Here is a 16,861-nt window from a genome sequence, read left to right as displayed (position 1 = left end):
AAGTGAAGAATAAGACCGCTGAGCAGCCGAGTTAAAGAACACTGTACTGCCTCGTGGTCAAGAGTTAGGACTGCTAGAATGGGCATATTTTTAAACAAAGTATAAAGGTTTTTATGTTATAAGAGTCCATAACTGACACTCATCATCATCCTCCTGCTCTTATCCCAATTTTATTTGGGGTCGGCGCAGCATGTTTTCTTCTTCCATACTCTTCTATCTGCCGTCATCACACAAGTAACATTCTTTCTTACCATAACTGACACTATTTCACGTTATTTTGATATCAGAAAAATAAAGTAACATAACATAAATTATTCTCGATTATTGGTTTATTTAGAAGTTGTTTTTCATGCGCTCATTTAATATATTCCTTTTATACTGCATGTAAACTAAGTTCTGTAAGTTCCTGATAGACATGTATAGGGCCATGTAGAATTATTCATTTTAACTGCCTGCCTATCTAGTCGTAACGCTTTTCTCTACATCCATGTTCTCCCTCAAACTTTAAAGGGGAGTAGTTAAAAATTTTCTCAAAAAAAATACTTTTCCACCAACTCAAAACCCTCTAATGGAGGGAACCATTAAGCATTCATCGATTCCTAATTTATCTTACTTCTTTAATTGTTCTTTCTTTCCAAATCGATAAGTTACTCGAGAACTTTTTTACTCGATTACAATCGATTCGGACCTCGCGAAATGTCGTAATTCTTTTCGATAATAACGTCTTTTGAAATTTTTCAAGTTAGATTATCGTATTGATGGTGTGCCCTAATGACTTTTTGGGGAAAGCTTCGATTTACAATTTTCAAAGGGGTGAGAACTGTTAAGAATTTTTAAAGGGTTACGATTAATGAGAAGAAGAGAGTTACTTTTTTTTCGAAATAATTTTGTGATTTTTGCCGTTTTCATTTATAATGATTGTCCTACATTTTGAATATTTCAAAATCATTTAGAAGCAACACATAGCAGTGAATACGTGACACATCGTGAGCATTCCATCAAGAGTTTATTCAAAAAAAATCCAGTTCAACACAAAACAGGCCGCCACACTACATTTACAAACAAAGAACACCAACCTCCAACAGGCACGATCACCCAAAAAGAAACAAAATTTGACAGTGACAGCGTCCAAATCAAAATTACTAATAAATTATTTGTGAATTTTTGTATTGCATGGTGTTGAGCTGTAGATGGAAGGCTATGGGTATCCATACCCCCCGCCGTTCCCGCCTATGCGACCCCCGGAGGGGGAATACCCTGATCATGGAGATGGTTTTGGCGAGTATTATGGACTCGGCAGTTTGACTGAGGATCGGGAAAGAGGAAGGTACGATGATAGGTCTTCTTAAAGAACTTAGTTCTTTTTAAGTGTAGGTATGTGGTCTATTGGTACATGGAAGGTTAAAGTTGCTGTAGGTACAAAATCATGTCGTTCGATGATGGCGGTGCTATTGACTTTTCACTTTATGGTAGAACGTTATTGGTTTGTGAGCAATGTCTTGCGATTTGTGGCAAGTAGCTGTAGATATCTTGAAAGCTGGAGGCTGTTGGCAAGGCATCGAGGTGTCAGGTGGTGTGACATTTTCTTAACATTAAATCTGTACATAAAAATCAGCCGCTGCAACGGCGGATACAAAGGAAGGAGTGAAAATAAATGACGGAATGAGAAATCTGCCCAGCAGCAGGATAGTAGTTGATTTAAAAAACAATCGCTGCCATTAATGGATATTCGTTTCAGAAGGAGTAGATCAAAACAACGAAAGCGTAAAAGCAGAGATTCAAAACGTTCTCGAAGTCTCAATGTACGGACGAAATCGCGGTCGAGGTCTAACTCGCGTTCTAGGACGCGATCGAAGTCGCGGTCCAGATCCAGATCCAGATCGCGGACCAGAACACGGTCCCGATCTCGATCCCGTACAAGAACTAGAAGCCGAAGCCGGAGTCGAAGCCGAAGTCGTACGCACTCTGGAACAAGGACACGAGAATTGAACTATAAGGAACCAGGATTTCTGGACGCTTTCAGAGTTTTGTATCTTTCTCGTAAGTTCTTTATTACTTGATTTTTATTAATAAGACCTATCATTGTTAGACTAGTTTCTACCAGCGGACCGAGAGTCCCCGTTAGGCTGATGATTATAACTGGCTATTCAATATAATGTTACCGGTCAACCCTTCAAAAAGCTTAGTGAAAGTGAAAGAGCAGGTTTTATTACTTATTTTCTAAACAAAATTCGAACACATAGGTTTGGTTAAGTAATTTTGTCGGTGTGTACACTATTTATGTTATTTCAAGGCTCTTATAAAACCGAAGATTGATAGACCGATCCGTCGAGTTTTTCAAGATTCCATTCAAAAAGTTGTAGCAAAATATGAAAGCTGACCTTCATTTCATTATAATTGGATTTGTGTAAATAAAAAGTTTGAAGACGTTGCTTTTGTAAAACATTATTAAAAGGCTATCTAATCCATCAAACTGTCAGCTGGATCCAACTATAGTTTTTGATAAATTAAACAAAAAATATCCTTATTTACAAACATTTTTGTACAGCAAGCAAACACAAGAAGAACCCGTCAAAATACTTGGCAACGAAAAAGCGACAGGACCGCATACAGGAGATCCTCAAAAGTGACGGTTTGGGGTCCAAAAGGTGGCTGTTCTACCCTCGGGTCAAAAATAGAAGCGAAGCCGCTGCTAGCACGGTTACTGGGACCAGGGATACTGTGGATCAGAGAGTCAAGGTGGGAACTGAATCTGACTTACTTTGTGAACGGTTTTTTATCAGGCAGTAGATACATTTTGTTAAAGAGTTTTGAATTTCAAAGTGATTGTTTTTTTTTGGATAGAGAAATGTCAAATTGGTTCTCAATAAATTATAGCGTGTCTATAGAAAGGGATAATGAAAGAGAAAGATGGAACATAATTTAGCTGTGTGAGGTAAGGTGTGTGCATTTTTTTTACATAGCTGTTGTCTCGTTTCCCAAATCAAAATCGGTTATGTAAATGAGGCTGCTAAAACGCGGGTACGTACGTAGGTAGTCTGATGACGACGATGATGATGACGATGATGATGATGATGATAATTGTGATAACGACGATGATGACGATGGTGATGATAATGGAGATGACGATGATGATGATAATGGTGATGACGATGATAATGATAATGGTGATGACGACGACGATGATAATTGTGATGAAGATGGTGACGATGATGATGATTAAAAATATTCTCTTTCATCAGGTCGATGCGGATTTCTTCAGGAAATACAAGAGGAGCAAGAAGGTTGACAGCGACGCGCCCATAGCGAAGCTGAAGCGATGGGAACTGATATTCTATAAGAAGCTGGGCTTTATACAGGCTGCGTGATTTTGTTTTGTTAGTGCTTTTAGTTCAATATACTTACTTAGTTTTTGGTTTGTAGACTTTGTTTTATTTTAATCCGTGCAATTAACTGCTATGTAGGTCTTTCTCATTGTAACGCACTCAGTTAAGTAGCAACGAGTCTACTGGATCAGACTAAAGTTAAATAATACATGTAAAAGACAGAAAGAATTACCTACTAAATTGATTTAGGTCCTTTAAAAAAAATCGCCGTCATGGTCCTAAGTTAGGCCACTACAGAAAAGTTTTAAGACAATACTTTACCTTGCTACAGATACCTTTTTAAACATAACTACCTGTTCAAAAGGTAGCTCTTCAAAAAGGATAGCTACCTTAATTTTAAATCAGTTGCAGGACAAATATCCTTTGAAAGTTTAGTTTACCAAGACACTATAACTTAACATTTTTTAAACCTCACAAACTTACCATCAAGGAACTAGCTCTACACAGGACGATTTTTTTCCGTGGGCACGTCAATTTTCCGCGCGATAAGGCCGCGATTCGGTACTAATTTAAAACTTTGGCTTTGTTTTAGACGAGCCATTAGTCCCCCCACTCAGCTTGTATCCAGTCGGATTATGGATAAATTTATGGCTCCCTAAGATTCTTATTAATGTGGATTTTACTTCTTAATTTAGTAGTGTTGAGGAAATGGGAATTGATTCTAAAGTGTCCATTTTAAGTGAGACTTTTCGTTTCGCTTGTATTTTATTGTATTTTTATACAAGGTGTTGATTTGCATTTGTGCCATACGTCAGGAGGAGGACATAAAATACGTAAATAATCGATTGGAATTACAGTAGACGGGAAATAGCTAATATACACTGCTTTTTTTGTCATTGTAATGTCGTAGTATTTCAGAAGTAATCCAATTTTATGAACAATCGTTGCGTATGCTTTGTGTTTGCGTTTGTGTGGGGGCGCAGCACGATTTTAAGGCCAGTAACACACGCGCCAAGTTAAAATACGGCTAGATGACATTGACGAAATTCCGAAAAAAAAAAAAAAAAATACCAATTTTTTTGTTGATTTGGGTCGAGAATCATAAGCATAATTACGTCCTTGAATATGGCACGGATGCAAATCAACAGCTTGTATAAATGTACCATGTTGCCAGGTCCTATACAATTCGAGCACCGAGGGAACTTTCCGATGAATTATTATCAAAACCATTTAATTCGTTCCAAAGAAAAACTCTTCCAAACCACATGTGCTCATACTCTTAAAATTGGCGCCTTTCAGTCAGTCAGAAAAATAAAAGTTTTATCTCCGGTGTTATAATTTGGGGTTTAAAATATCAATTTAGATACCTAAAGTATGGATAGATGAGTCATCAAAGTAAAAATTTTTATTACGCATGATTAATCGACCAAAATTATATTGTCAGCATTTCAAACGTTATTTGCTTGTTGCTAAACCCCTCCTGTTTTATCAAAAATAATAGTTTCCGTTTAGAACGCCCTTTCCGGTTAATTCCCTATTAACTTTCAATACATTTGTGTCACGCGAACTTTTTATGTTTCCTCTATAAATGTTTGAAAAAAGGGAGTGTTGACAGTTCCTGGTAATTTATAATTCTAATGCGTACTAATTATGGCTATTTGTTTGTGTGAACAAGTCCATTTCTGTAAAAAAAATAATAATAGAGCGTTTCGTAGAAATCGGTTTAAAGCGTCATATTATTGTCCTTCTACCCTTTGATTACGTGATATGAGCTTTAATTTTAAGGACAGAGTCGTCAACGTCCATACCACGTTGAAAGCACCGGTTCTCGTCCGATCACCGAAGTTAAGCAACATCGGGCGCGGTCAGTACTTGGATGGGTGACTGCCTGGGAACACCGCGTGACGTTGACTTTTTGTTCTTTCCACCGCTCAATATGTCTTCTAGCACTTTAATTTTCATTGTAAATACTAAGCTTCTTCTAATATTTTTGCCTTGTCATAGTGTCATACTCAAAAATCGCCTTCAATCAATAAATCTACGAAAAATTCACAGACAAAGTGTCACAAAACATTTTCCGAATCTCACCCCTTCACAAAAAATAGTGAGGGGAAAACGCGTTTACACATGTGTTTTTTTCCCACTCTCAAGGGACGACACATGCAAGACAGGCCTGCAAATATGGCTCATGTCGATAAAATATGAATAGTTAATACCAACACTGCTTTAAATAGAATTTACACAGTAAAGTCAAAGTCAAAGTCAAAGTCAAATCATTTATTTCATTTAGGCCTTTACAAGCACTTATGAACGTCAAAATTATAACTAAGTTTGATTCTAGTTGCCCATTCCAAAAGTAGCTTCCTATGGAGAAGAACGGGCAAGAAACTCCATGGTTACTCTTTTTAAAAATAATATAGTATTACAGTTTGTATGTATTGATACATACAGTAAAAGCATGCGAAGATCATGTAGAATCGCAAAGACAAATGAGGATAAAGTGACAATTAAAATGCTACATGGTGTTCACATTTACAAATTGGTTTATATTTTGGTACAAAGTTACAAACAAATTTTAATAATCAAAAGATGAATACAATTTTATTTGCTGGTGTAGTTTTAATTTGTTAATTAATTAGATATTGTCAGTATGTCCTATGGAGCAGGACCAGCATGTTTCCAAGCATTTTTATCTTGAATGTAATCTTCTAATTTATAATATGCTTGCTTACAAAGTGTGGCTTTTATATGAGTTTTAAACCGCAAGTCATTCAATTCCAGAATGTTGTCTGGTATTTTATTATAACATTTGACACAATATCCCATGAAAGATGTATGTACTTTAGATAATCTAAACTGCGGGATAGCTAACTTATTTTTATTTCTAGTGTTATAATTATGTCTATCACATATTTTATCAAACAAATGTAAGTTTTTCCTAACATACATGATATTTTCATAAATAAATTGGCAAGGTACGGTCATGATATTAATTTTTTTAAACAGTTCCCTAAGAGATTCACGACCACGTAAGTTGTACATAGCTCTGACCGCTCGCTTTTGTAAGATAAATATGCATTCAATGTCAGCAGCTCGTCCCCACAGCAGAATGCCGTACGACATGATGCTGTGGAAGTAACTAAAATATACCAGTCTAGCTGTTTCTACGTCCGCTAGCTGCCTCATCTTTCTAATAGCATAGGCGGCCGAGCTAAGACGACCCGCAAGAGATGTTATGTGGGGTCCCCATTGTAGTTTTTTGTCAAGAGTGATTCCCAGGAAAACTGTCTGATTTATAAATTCTAGTTTTTGACTATTGAGTATTATGTCACATTCACTACTTTTTACATTTGGCAATGAAAATCGAATGCATTTTGTTTTTTTTTCATTAAGAGCCAAGTTATTTGCGTTGAACCAATTTTGAACCTGGATAATGGAATTGTTTACGTCGTCTAGGTTACGTCTACGTCGATCAATATTAAAAATAAGAGAGGTATCATCGGCAAACAACACCATCCTAGGTTGATTATCAAATAGATAGGGCAAATCATTAATATAAACTAAAAAGAGGAACGGACCTAATATGGAACCTTGTGGTACGCCCATTGCCATCATTGAGCCTAGTGAATTTACGCCGTTTACTTGAACTTTAAGTTGCCGATCGTTTAGATACGATTTTAATAACTGGAGGGATGTATCTTTGATTCCGTAATGCTCTAGCTTCTGCAAAAGCGTTTCGTGATTTACGCAGTCAAACGCTTTTGAGAGATCGCAGAAAATTCCAATCGAGTCTTCAGCTTCCTCCCAAGCCTTAAAGATGTGCTTGATCAAAGTTACACCAGCATCGGTTGTACAGCGACCTTTGGTGAAACCGTATTGTTCGTTATGAAAAATGAAGTTTTTATTGAAATGGCGCAACATTTGTGCAAGCATCAACTTTTCGAATACCTTGCTGAGAACCGGTAAAACAGAAACGGGTCTATAGTTGTTTGATTCTTTGCTATTTCCCGATTTAAATAAAGGTACTACTTTACTGTGTTTCATTAGATCAGGAAACACGCCTTGGTCTACGCTAACATTAAAGATGTAAGCTAAATAGGGTGCAATAGTTTCAATAATTGACCTACACACCTTGACAGACATACCCCAAAGATCTTCTGTTGATTTTATTTTAAGATCTTTAAAGGCCTTAACAACAGCCTCGGGGCTGGTATGTTGAAATTTAAATACTGAACTGCATGGCTTTACATTTGTTTTGAGTAAATCGATAGATACGGCGGTTGAAGAATTTAATGATTTTGTAGTTTCGAAAGGTATTTTGGTGAAGAATGCTTCAAACTCTTGAGCTACTTCAAGGTTACCGTTGATGAGGCCTTTATGAGTTTCTAGGCTAAAATCAGTTTTGCGAACTTTTCGCCTACCTGTTTCGTTATTAATTACTGTCCAAGTTGTTTTTATTTTATCCTTAGAATTTTTTATTTTATTTCTAATATGAATAGATTTAGCCTGTTTACAAACGTTTTTAAATATTTTCGAATATTTTGAGACGTGGTCACGGAAACTTGGATCGGTGCTATAAGGCTTTAAACCATAAAGTTCAAACAGCTTTTGTCTACTTTTACGAATACCAGGAGTTGCCCAGTCACTAAATAAGAACTTGGACTTAATCATTTTAGTTTTAACTGGAAAAGCTAAGTTGAATTGTTTGTTTAATATAGAGAAAAAATCGGCGTAAATATCACTTGAATTTTTAAGATTTAAGCTATGTGCACACAGTTTATCACCTAAAGTTTGATTGAATTTATCGATTTTTTTAAAAGTATATTCCCTAAATTTTATTTGTGTTTTCTCTGGTGGAGAGTTAGTGCGAAAAGTGACAACTTGTCCGCTGTGATCAGAGGGCAAGTAATTCACTATTTCCTTATGTAGGTACTCACAGCTGCAAAAAACATTATCTATACAAGTAGCAGTAGTTGGTGTTATCCTAGTAGGTTCTTCGAAAACGTTACGCATATTAAATGATTTAAAAAGATTTAAGAAACTCGAACTTACAATATTACTTTCTAAAATATTAATATTGAAATCGCCACATATAATGACTGACTTACTACTGCTACTGACTTTTTTCAAGACAGTACTGTTTTGATGTCTTAGTAGATGGTTCTAGAAATTTACGCAATATGGTAAATGCATCTTGAGTGTTCAGGCGCTTTTTGCGTGAAAAAAAAGGAAAGTGAAAATTGAAATAAAATTGTGGGGGCTGATGTATCGAAGTATATTTATTTATAGTTAAGTAAATAAATCCTAGGTATCGAAAAGATCGAAAGATAGGGTATTTGTCCAAAATCAATTTGGCTTTGGCAAGCAATTAATAAGCTTTGGAAATCGGTGGCAAAAATTAACACAGAACTTTAATTTACGGTTCTTAGATACATTCCGGCGAATGTCGAAAAAATATTTTAAATTTCTCTATTCGCTGTACTTATTATATTGCTGTAATTCTTGGAAGTCCCAATCCTCTAAAAAGGTAAGTACCTATTGAATACTTAACTAAGCCTATACTTAACCCCGAAAAACGCTGACTGCCCCATAATTTAAAATTCCGCGCACATCACTATATTTCATAAGAAACCAAATACTTTACATGCATAAATAAGTGGAGGTACTCGTTATAATTTTAATTCATCCCCGATGTTTACCCACGAGACGGGGGGTTCACGTGGGTTCACGGGGGTTCGCGGGTGCAAGAGGGCTCGGGGGCTCGGGGGTTCCTTTTTATATTTGCATTCAACTCCAGAGCCCGACTTTCGTTTTAATGTAATTGGTTGCATTTTATTTTGATATAAATACAGTAAGGTCGGAGTCGAATCATTCTTATCTAATGTTCGCGTTTTCATCTGACATGTTTTTCTAGATGTTAAGGTTTATTTAATTATGGTAAGTGTGTGGATTTTGTTGGGTAAACGAGATGAAGTGTAATTAGTGAATTTTGAATGATAAGTTGGTTTAATATTATTTGCTCAATGATACACGAAAGATTATGGAGTCCCTAACTAAGGGAAGTGGACGTGGGACCGACGTCAACACACTGATGCATTTTTGAGACAACTTTAATTAAATGTAAAAGAAATGTACATATTATGTCTTAAAGATCAAAGCGCCTACAGATTAAGCGGTACGCGTTCGGTAAGCGTTCGGTAAGCGTACATTTTTAGGTTTCTCGAACATCAATTTCTATTGTTATTTATTAAATAGGTAGAAAAGAAGCGTAGTTATAAGTAAAATGATACCAAGCATCATTTGCATCTGTCCCTATGCTTTGACTATAAACCATTCAAAGATCGCATACCATTTATCTTGTACAAATACGATTAAGTCAGACGGGTACCGCCTAAGCCATTAACCAAACTGATCCAGTCATGATTTAGACAAAAAAATAAAATAAAAAATGTGCAAATCTCGGTCCAATCAATTACGATGGCGATTTAAAGCTAACATCTGCCAAAATGTCGTGAAATGTCGCTCGATTTTGCCAAATTAATGCCGCCCAGCTTTAAAACCCTGCTGTGAACTTGGATTTGAAAATTTTGGATAAGAACTAATTTTATGGGACAATGAATCTGTACATCTGTAGAAAGCTGGTATTATCGCGCTGACAAGACAGAAAAAAAAATATTTTTTAATAGCATACTGTGCTTCCTGATAAAATACCTCCGACTTAAAATATCAAATGGTTTTTATTTTCTCATTGACACTCGTCAACGTCCATACCACGTTGAAAGCACCGGTTCTCGTCCGATCACCGAAGTTAAGCAACATCGGGCGCGGTCAGTACTTGGATGGGTGACCGCCTGGGAACACCGCGTGACGTTGACTTTTTGTCATTTATTTATTTTACCTTTTTTAAATAATTGTTGAAGATATACTTAAATGTTCTTTTCCAGTGTTTTACATTCCCCAATATGACCCTCCGAATGGCGCAAATAAAAACATTAGATATTTACACTTGATCAGTTGCGCCCTTTCGCCTAATGCGTTTAGTTTAATGACCCTCAAAATGGTTAAAAAGGCCCGCGGCCCAGACACAAAGTGTTCGGGATATTAATGTTACAATTGAAGGAAATGTTCCGTTAATTGAAAGAACCAAAAAAAAAGAAAACACTGATTATTTACCTATCGACATTAAGTTTTTGAAAAAAGTTAAATGGGTTTGTAGAAATTGCAAAAAGTCAACGTCACGCGGTGTTCCCAGGCGGTCACCCATCCAAGTACTGACCGCGCCCGATGTTGCTTAACTTCGGTGATCGGACGAGAACCGGTGCTTTCAACGTGGTATGGACGTTGACATTGATGGTGTAGAAATTATGGGACAAGTCACACTTACACATGCACACGTACAGAATTTGCAGTTTTTTTAATCCCACCTTTGAAATTTTGATTTTTAAACGCATAACCCATTGTTTCGTAGATTTTAGAAATATTGATTAGGCAGTCATTATTTCACACATTAACAGGACGAATTTAGTCGTAGGTACATTAACTAGCACCATTTTATTGTAAAAAAATAATCATCCACATTGGAAGAAAGAGCGCAACAGAACGCCTATCAAAACTTGCACAGCAATACACGACTGTTAGTATTGCTCCATAGTTCCCTCGAGACGCTTACTACTGAAATTCTACATTATTTGAGGTTCCTCATTATTTATGATCAAAGAAATTAGTTTCATTTGAAACAATAATAAATTAGATAATGCTGTATGGGGCTTTTGTGTTCCTTTTAGAATTATGGTCACGGATTTAAAGGAGACTGGAAGCGGTTCATAGTTTTAACGGAGTCGAAATAAATAACCAGTTTTAGTAGCTTGCCTATGTACTTCTAAAGGTGACCCACTTCATTGATGTCCGTTATACTTGCTTTTATTTTAAATAATAGTAAGTTTTTTTAAACTTTTACTCACCTCAGCCCATCAGACGGCCACAGTGCAATATAAATGACTAGCTTCTGCCAGCGGTTTCACCCGCATCCCGTGGGAACTACTTCCCGTACCGGGATAAAAAGTAGCCTATAGCCTTCCTCGATAAATGGGCTATCTAACACTGAAAGAAATTTGCAAATCGGACCAGTAGTTCCTGAGATTAGCGCGTTCAAACAAACAAACAAACAAACTCTTCAGCTTTATAATATTAGTATAGATATCAATCAATGATATATATGCAAGGTAAACTCTTTGTACAACAATTCATATACATACAAACTTACATTTTGTTCCAACGGTAGCCTGCAAAAAAAAAACAATCAAAATCTATCCGTAACTGAACACACATTTTAAAATTATCATAAAAACCATTTTACTAATCTTCTTTAGGCCGAAATCTACTAACTAATCTAATCTAATCTAATCTACTAACAGGCCACTTCCATCTCCTCAACATCTTGGACCCTAGCCTACTGGATATTCGGATATTCCCTCAGGTAATTCGAATGCAGAAACAAGAACAAGTTCGGTGCAAGCTAGGGGAACTATTTCAAATGTTTTGTACGCCACTTGTGTTTCCGAACGCATCGTGGGTAGACAACCTTTTTGGAACGTGCGTTTGAAAGGTTTAGAAGGCCAGTAATCAAATATTAAAATGGTAACTCTTTGGTGGTGTGCATCGGAATATCGGAATTCAATACAGAATTCAAATGAGGGTTTTTTTTTCAATTGCCATTTCAATAACGCAGTCGCAAAAAATATTTTATGTTTCCCTTTCTATAAGACCGCTTTGCTAAAACATGCTGGTTTAAAAAATAAAAAAAACCTTAACGTATGATTGATTTATGTAGTACATGGTCTATCCTATCATAGTTGCCATGTGTCACAAATATCTGTTCTGCAATTTGTATGGGATAGAAACAATCACCTATTGCACTTACTAACGCTTCACTTTCATAGTTTCCGTCGGCCCTTGATCATCTACCAGATTTTCGTCCGATTTTATAGTTATCGGCACGAATCTTGAGCTCTGACCTACATCTGCGCAGAAGTGATTTATTAGCAAAGAACCAATCCCGAGTGACTGATGATGACTGACGATGCACTGCGGGCCAATCACCGCTTTAGCCCGCCCCCACGCCTCACTTCATACCACAAAAGGGACCCAATAAATTACTTCTGCGCAGGTGAAGGTCAGAGCTCAAGATTCGTGCTGATAACTATAATTCTTTCTCTGCCCAATGCCTAGATAAAAATATGTCCTATCTCTATACTAACTTCTCGTAAAGCGTAATAAACCAACTCATTTTTGCATTTATAATATTAGGATAATCCCTCAGGTTTACCTCCCCTGTCAATATGAGAGAAAGAGTAAATTCTAAATCGAGGGGTGAGACAGGAATTAAAGATTTACTCGAATTAGGGTTCCGTGGGGTCGGATTTGAATTCAAAGACTTTAGATGTCTTTGTGTTATAATTAACCGTGTTATTTATATTTCCTTTGATAACTTTGTTTTGGATTGAGAGGGTTGTTAAGTGAGGTACAGTTACCGGCACGGATGTCGGGCCCTGACCTTCACCTGCGCACAAGCGATTTACTGCCTTATTGCCTTATGCGTACGGGTGCGCAAAGCGATCCCCACTCTTCCGCCGAGAGCCCGACATCCGTGCCGGTAACTGTAAGTACCTGTGTATGCAGAATTTGCAATGGTAATATTAACTTTATATTACAGTTCTATACCTATGACTTTTTCAAGTTAAATACACCTGCATATTTTGCACCTGTTTTGAATAATTGTGTAATCGTGTTAATGAAAACTATGGATAAACATAGAACTTCATCATAATTTTGCATTAATTTCTCAGATCTTAAAAAATGCCTGTTTAGGTACCTTTTGCGAAATGTTTAATTTCACCAGCGACTTTATCCCCGTGGAATAGATACTTACTTTAAGCTTGTCTGGTGGAAACCAATTTTATCTTAAAGAACAATAACTAGGCAAACTAATAGGTACCTACATAAAAAAAATAGAAGTTCTTGCCTGGCCTAGTGTTAAATCATCTAATTGGTCTGGCAACATAGAAAAATATGTAAAAAGAAACAGATAAAATAACAGAAATTAATTCAGATAAAACGAATTTCACAGAATACAATATTAGGCACCTGTTTGAGATTTAGAATTATCTCAGACTTTGTAGTGATCAAAGAATTTCTTAAGCTTTATCTTTGAGGACTTATTTTGCTTTAATGCAAGATAATCCGATTCAATTGAAATTCTTCAAAATCATCTTTTAAGATAATACCTGCGATTGCGCAAGTCATTTATAAGAATTAACTGCTTAATCTAATTTGGGTTCGATGTAAAACTATTTGTGAAAACTGATTAAAAGTCTTTGGGCCAGCTGTTTAATTAGTGTAAATAAAGACGTTTGATGATTTCAAAAAATAATCACAGAAATAGTTCTATAATAACAGAAGGCATGATATCAGGAGTGTAGACTGGAAAAATATTAGAAAATACATTTGCCAGTTTTCTTTCATTTGTTTTAGGGGTTGGTATGTGCTGCGTGATTTTTCGATATAGTTACCACGATCGTGATACACAGAGGACTTAAGAAGGAACATGATGGGTTCCTATTCGACAATAAGTCTGTCACTCCCTTGTGTTGCACCCACAGCAGAAGGGGACATTTTATGATTTCCCATAAAAAGATGTAGGTAGGTATATAAAACTAATATTATCTCTTCCATGATAAACTAAGTACAGATACTGTCGTGTTTTAATTAATCTCTAATATGTACCTAATATGTGTATGTATGCTAGGCATTTAATACCTATTATACCTACACGAAAACACCCCTTACATAACTCTCACACACAAACATTCCACAATGTCAGCCCACATTAACAATTTTAATTCCGAATACCGCAGAGCAGTATCAAAACGCGCCCTACCCATTTATCATCACGCAAACTTAGTATTATACGGATCACAACAATTTCGACCAATTTAGGGGTACCCATGTCTTGCAAGCCGAGGGTCTGAATTCTGCACCTATTATTAAGATATCAACTAAATATTTATGGGCATTTGGAAATCATGAATATTGATCATTTTCATCTTTTGGTTGGAATTAATTTTGTTGGGTATTGTGTTATTGGAGTATTGGAAACTTGACTCACTATTTATGATACGTGCTTGTTGCTATATTGTTGTCATATCGTCATCCATCCGTATTTTGAGAGTATACAGTATATCTTACCCGTGGCAATCTTAATAGTGTGCTGAACAACTCCATTGTTATTTATTTTCTGGCAAAGCGGAATAACATTATTATTATTTTTTATTTATTTAATTAAATTTTAATAATTACATAGGTGTGTATCTTAAGTCTGAACTCGCCAAACTTTTACATTTGATGGCTGTTTGTAAGACCGCTTAGAAAAAATAATAATTTGATAAATAATTATTCCGTCAGACAACTTAAACAACCCTCACCCCATTAATGACCACGGAAAACTCACCCCAAACACGAAAACTCAACAACTACCAAGAAATACAGAAAAAACGCCGACGCATTCAATCACAAAAGGCTCAATTTACCCCATATTGGATTATATGGATAAAAAATCTATTTGTAAGCTTCTCAATTGGTCCTTAAAGTGACCAGTGCAACTTATAGGGGCCATTCTGGACAGATAACTCAATGGTAGAATGGTAGAATTAGATACAGAGATGTACTTGAGTGATGGGAAAAAAGTTCAGTTGATTCTACTAGTGTGAGTTTGGGGATGGGCGGGAGAAATGGTGAGGATACTGAAGTTTTTTTTTGTGTGTGTTTGTGGTGTACTGTACACAGTAGTGTGGTTTATGTTTAGATTTTGTAACAATCAGAATATTAAGTACGTCATGATCTCTGAAGAAGTGATTATTTTGAACTACATACATACCTACGTTAAGAAATAATCGTCAGTGGGTGTATAGGTTATTAGTAGGTGTACCTACATTACTTTGATTTAAAAGTAGTGAATTGTGCAAAAGCTTAACAAAAATATTTAATGGACATTTTTTGTGGTTTTAATTTGTCCAAAACAATTTTAGAAACTGTTTTCCATTTTCAAATCTAAGTGCTTGTATTTATTTTATTTAAATATCAAAATAATAATAATTTTAAAGTCGCAGCTTGAGATCTCGCTGAATTTGAATGTAAGATTTAAGATGGCGGGATTAATTTGTTTTGAAATGTAATATTACAAGAATGTATTAATTTACATGACATTAAAATATTCCGATTTAATATAATAGGTATAACAAATTGTTAGACGCAAATGTATAATGTACATATTTGAATGCACACATGGAGTCGTGGTGGCCTAGTGGAGTCGTGGTGGCCTAGTGGGTAAAGAACCAACCTTTCGAGTATGAGGGTGTGGGTTCGATTCCAGGGTCAGGCAAGTACCAATGCAACTTTTCTAAGTTTGTATGTACTTTCTAAGTATACTTAGACACCAATGGCTGATAAAAAGGTGAAGGAAAACATCTTGAGGAAACCTGGACTATAAAAAGTCTGAAATCACCAACCCGCATTGAGCAAGCGTGGTGATTAATGCTCAATCCTTCTCCATGTGAGAGGAGGCCTGTGCCCAGCAGTGGGACGATAAAAAGGCTGTAACAACAGTAACAGAATGCACACCAGTGTCAGGGATGAAAAAATTAAAAGAATACCTATTGTTTTCAAGATGTACTAAAAAATTTTAAAAAAATATATTTAACGTCACGCGGTGTTCCCAGGCGGTCACCCATCCAAGTACTGACCGCGCCCGATGTTGCTTAACTTCGGTGATCGGACGAGAACCGGTGCTTTCAACGTGGTATGGACGTTGACGATATCAAATGTAAAATTCATGGCAACATTTTAGTTATGGAACTGAATACACATTGCTTGTATTTCGTTTTTTAATTCAGTTATTTATTAATCTCTCGGGTTAGCAAAATTTTAATTAATGTAAGTCTTTTCTGAAAATATTCAGTTTTACTTCAAAAACAAACACAATGTTCCATTAAGTCCGGCCTCCTCTAGAGAGGACTTATCATAGCTCAGTTTTAAGTAAACGATCAATAAACGCCCCATTATGGTCTGATCTCAATTGACAAAAGGACATTAATGTAGGTACTTAACCGTATAATTCCATACGAATCAATTGGCTTTTTTTTTCAGAAAAAACTTTGAACTTTTTAGCTATCATTGCAATTGTCTGTTTTAGATGATATGAAAGCTTCTTTAAAAAATATTTAGTAGTATTTTTTACCGATTAAGTCGGTTTGGTAGTTTTAGCAAGAAATAGTTGAACTACCAAACGGTTTCAAAAGAACCTTAAAATGGACCATTTTGTATGGGTAAGGTTATATAAGAAATATTGTACTAAATACTATACTATTTTGTCCTTACCATATCAATATCGCTTCTGTAGTCAATTGTAGATACACATTTAAGGTCCAAACAAAAACTTCCCCCTGTCGAAGACAAACACAGACGCTGCGAGACACAAGTTG

At 36.0% G+C, this 16,861-nt stretch overlaps 1 protein-coding gene and 4 non-coding genes across 5 annotated transcripts; 3 read left to right on the top strand and 2 right to left on the bottom strand.

The window, feature by feature from the left end:
- The first annotated feature begins 1,190 nt into the window (after positions 1 to 1,190).
- Positions 1,191 to 3,368, top strand: LOC124646326 (serine/arginine-rich splicing factor 4-like). The gene is made up of 4 exons (XM_047186450.1): positions 1,191 to 1,327; positions 1,739 to 2,040; positions 2,549 to 2,739; positions 3,243 to 3,368. Exons 1-4 carry the CDS (start codon positions 1,191 to 1,193, stop codon positions 3,366 to 3,368), a joined length of 756 nt encoding a protein of 251 aa, XP_047042406.1.
- Positions 3,369 to 5,120: 1,752 nt separating this feature from the next.
- On the top strand, positions 5,121 to 5,239 carry LOC124629441. Its single transcript, XR_006984295.1, has one exon. It is a non-coding gene; the product is annotated as a 5S ribosomal RNA (ribosomal RNA).
- A 4,844-nt stretch (positions 5,240 to 10,083) lies between these two features.
- LOC124629440 lies at positions 10,084 to 10,202 on the top strand. The gene has a single exon (XR_006984294.1). It is a non-coding gene; the product is annotated as a 5S ribosomal RNA (ribosomal RNA).
- A 351-nt stretch (positions 10,203 to 10,553) lies between these two features.
- LOC124629439 lies at positions 10,554 to 10,672 on the bottom strand. Its single transcript, XR_006984293.1, has one exon. It is a non-coding gene; the product is annotated as a 5S ribosomal RNA (ribosomal RNA).
- A 5,402-nt stretch (positions 10,673 to 16,074) lies between these two features.
- Positions 16,075 to 16,193, bottom strand: LOC124629442. Its single transcript, XR_006984296.1, has one exon. It is a non-coding gene; the product is annotated as a 5S ribosomal RNA (ribosomal RNA).
- Between the last annotated feature and the right edge of the window lie 668 nt (positions 16,194 to 16,861).

Source organism: Helicoverpa zea, chromosome 3 (genome assembly GCF_022581195.2).
Source record: "Helicoverpa zea isolate HzStark_Cry1AcR chromosome 3, ilHelZeax1.1, whole genome shotgun sequence".
NCBI lineage: Eukaryota > Metazoa > Arthropoda > Insecta > Lepidoptera > Noctuidae > Helicoverpa > Helicoverpa zea.
The sequence above is the reverse complement of the archived record's forward strand: the minus strand, read 5'-3'. Positions and strand labels throughout refer to the sequence as shown.

Excerpts from the sequence above, each read along its gene's own strand:
- LOC124646326 (XM_047186450.1), top strand. The coding sequence starts at position 1,191 with ATGGAAGGCTATGGGTATCCATACCCCCCGCCGTTCCCGCCTATGCGA. Across the intron at positions 1,328-1,738 it reads GAGGATCGGGAAAGAGGAAG|AAGGAGTAGATCAAAACAAC; the intron begins GTACGATGATAG and ends TATTCGTTTCAG. Across the intron at positions 2,041-2,548 it reads CAGAGTTTTGTATCTTTCTC|CAAGCAAACACAAGAAGAAC; the intron begins GTAAGTTCTTTA and ends ATTTTTGTACAG.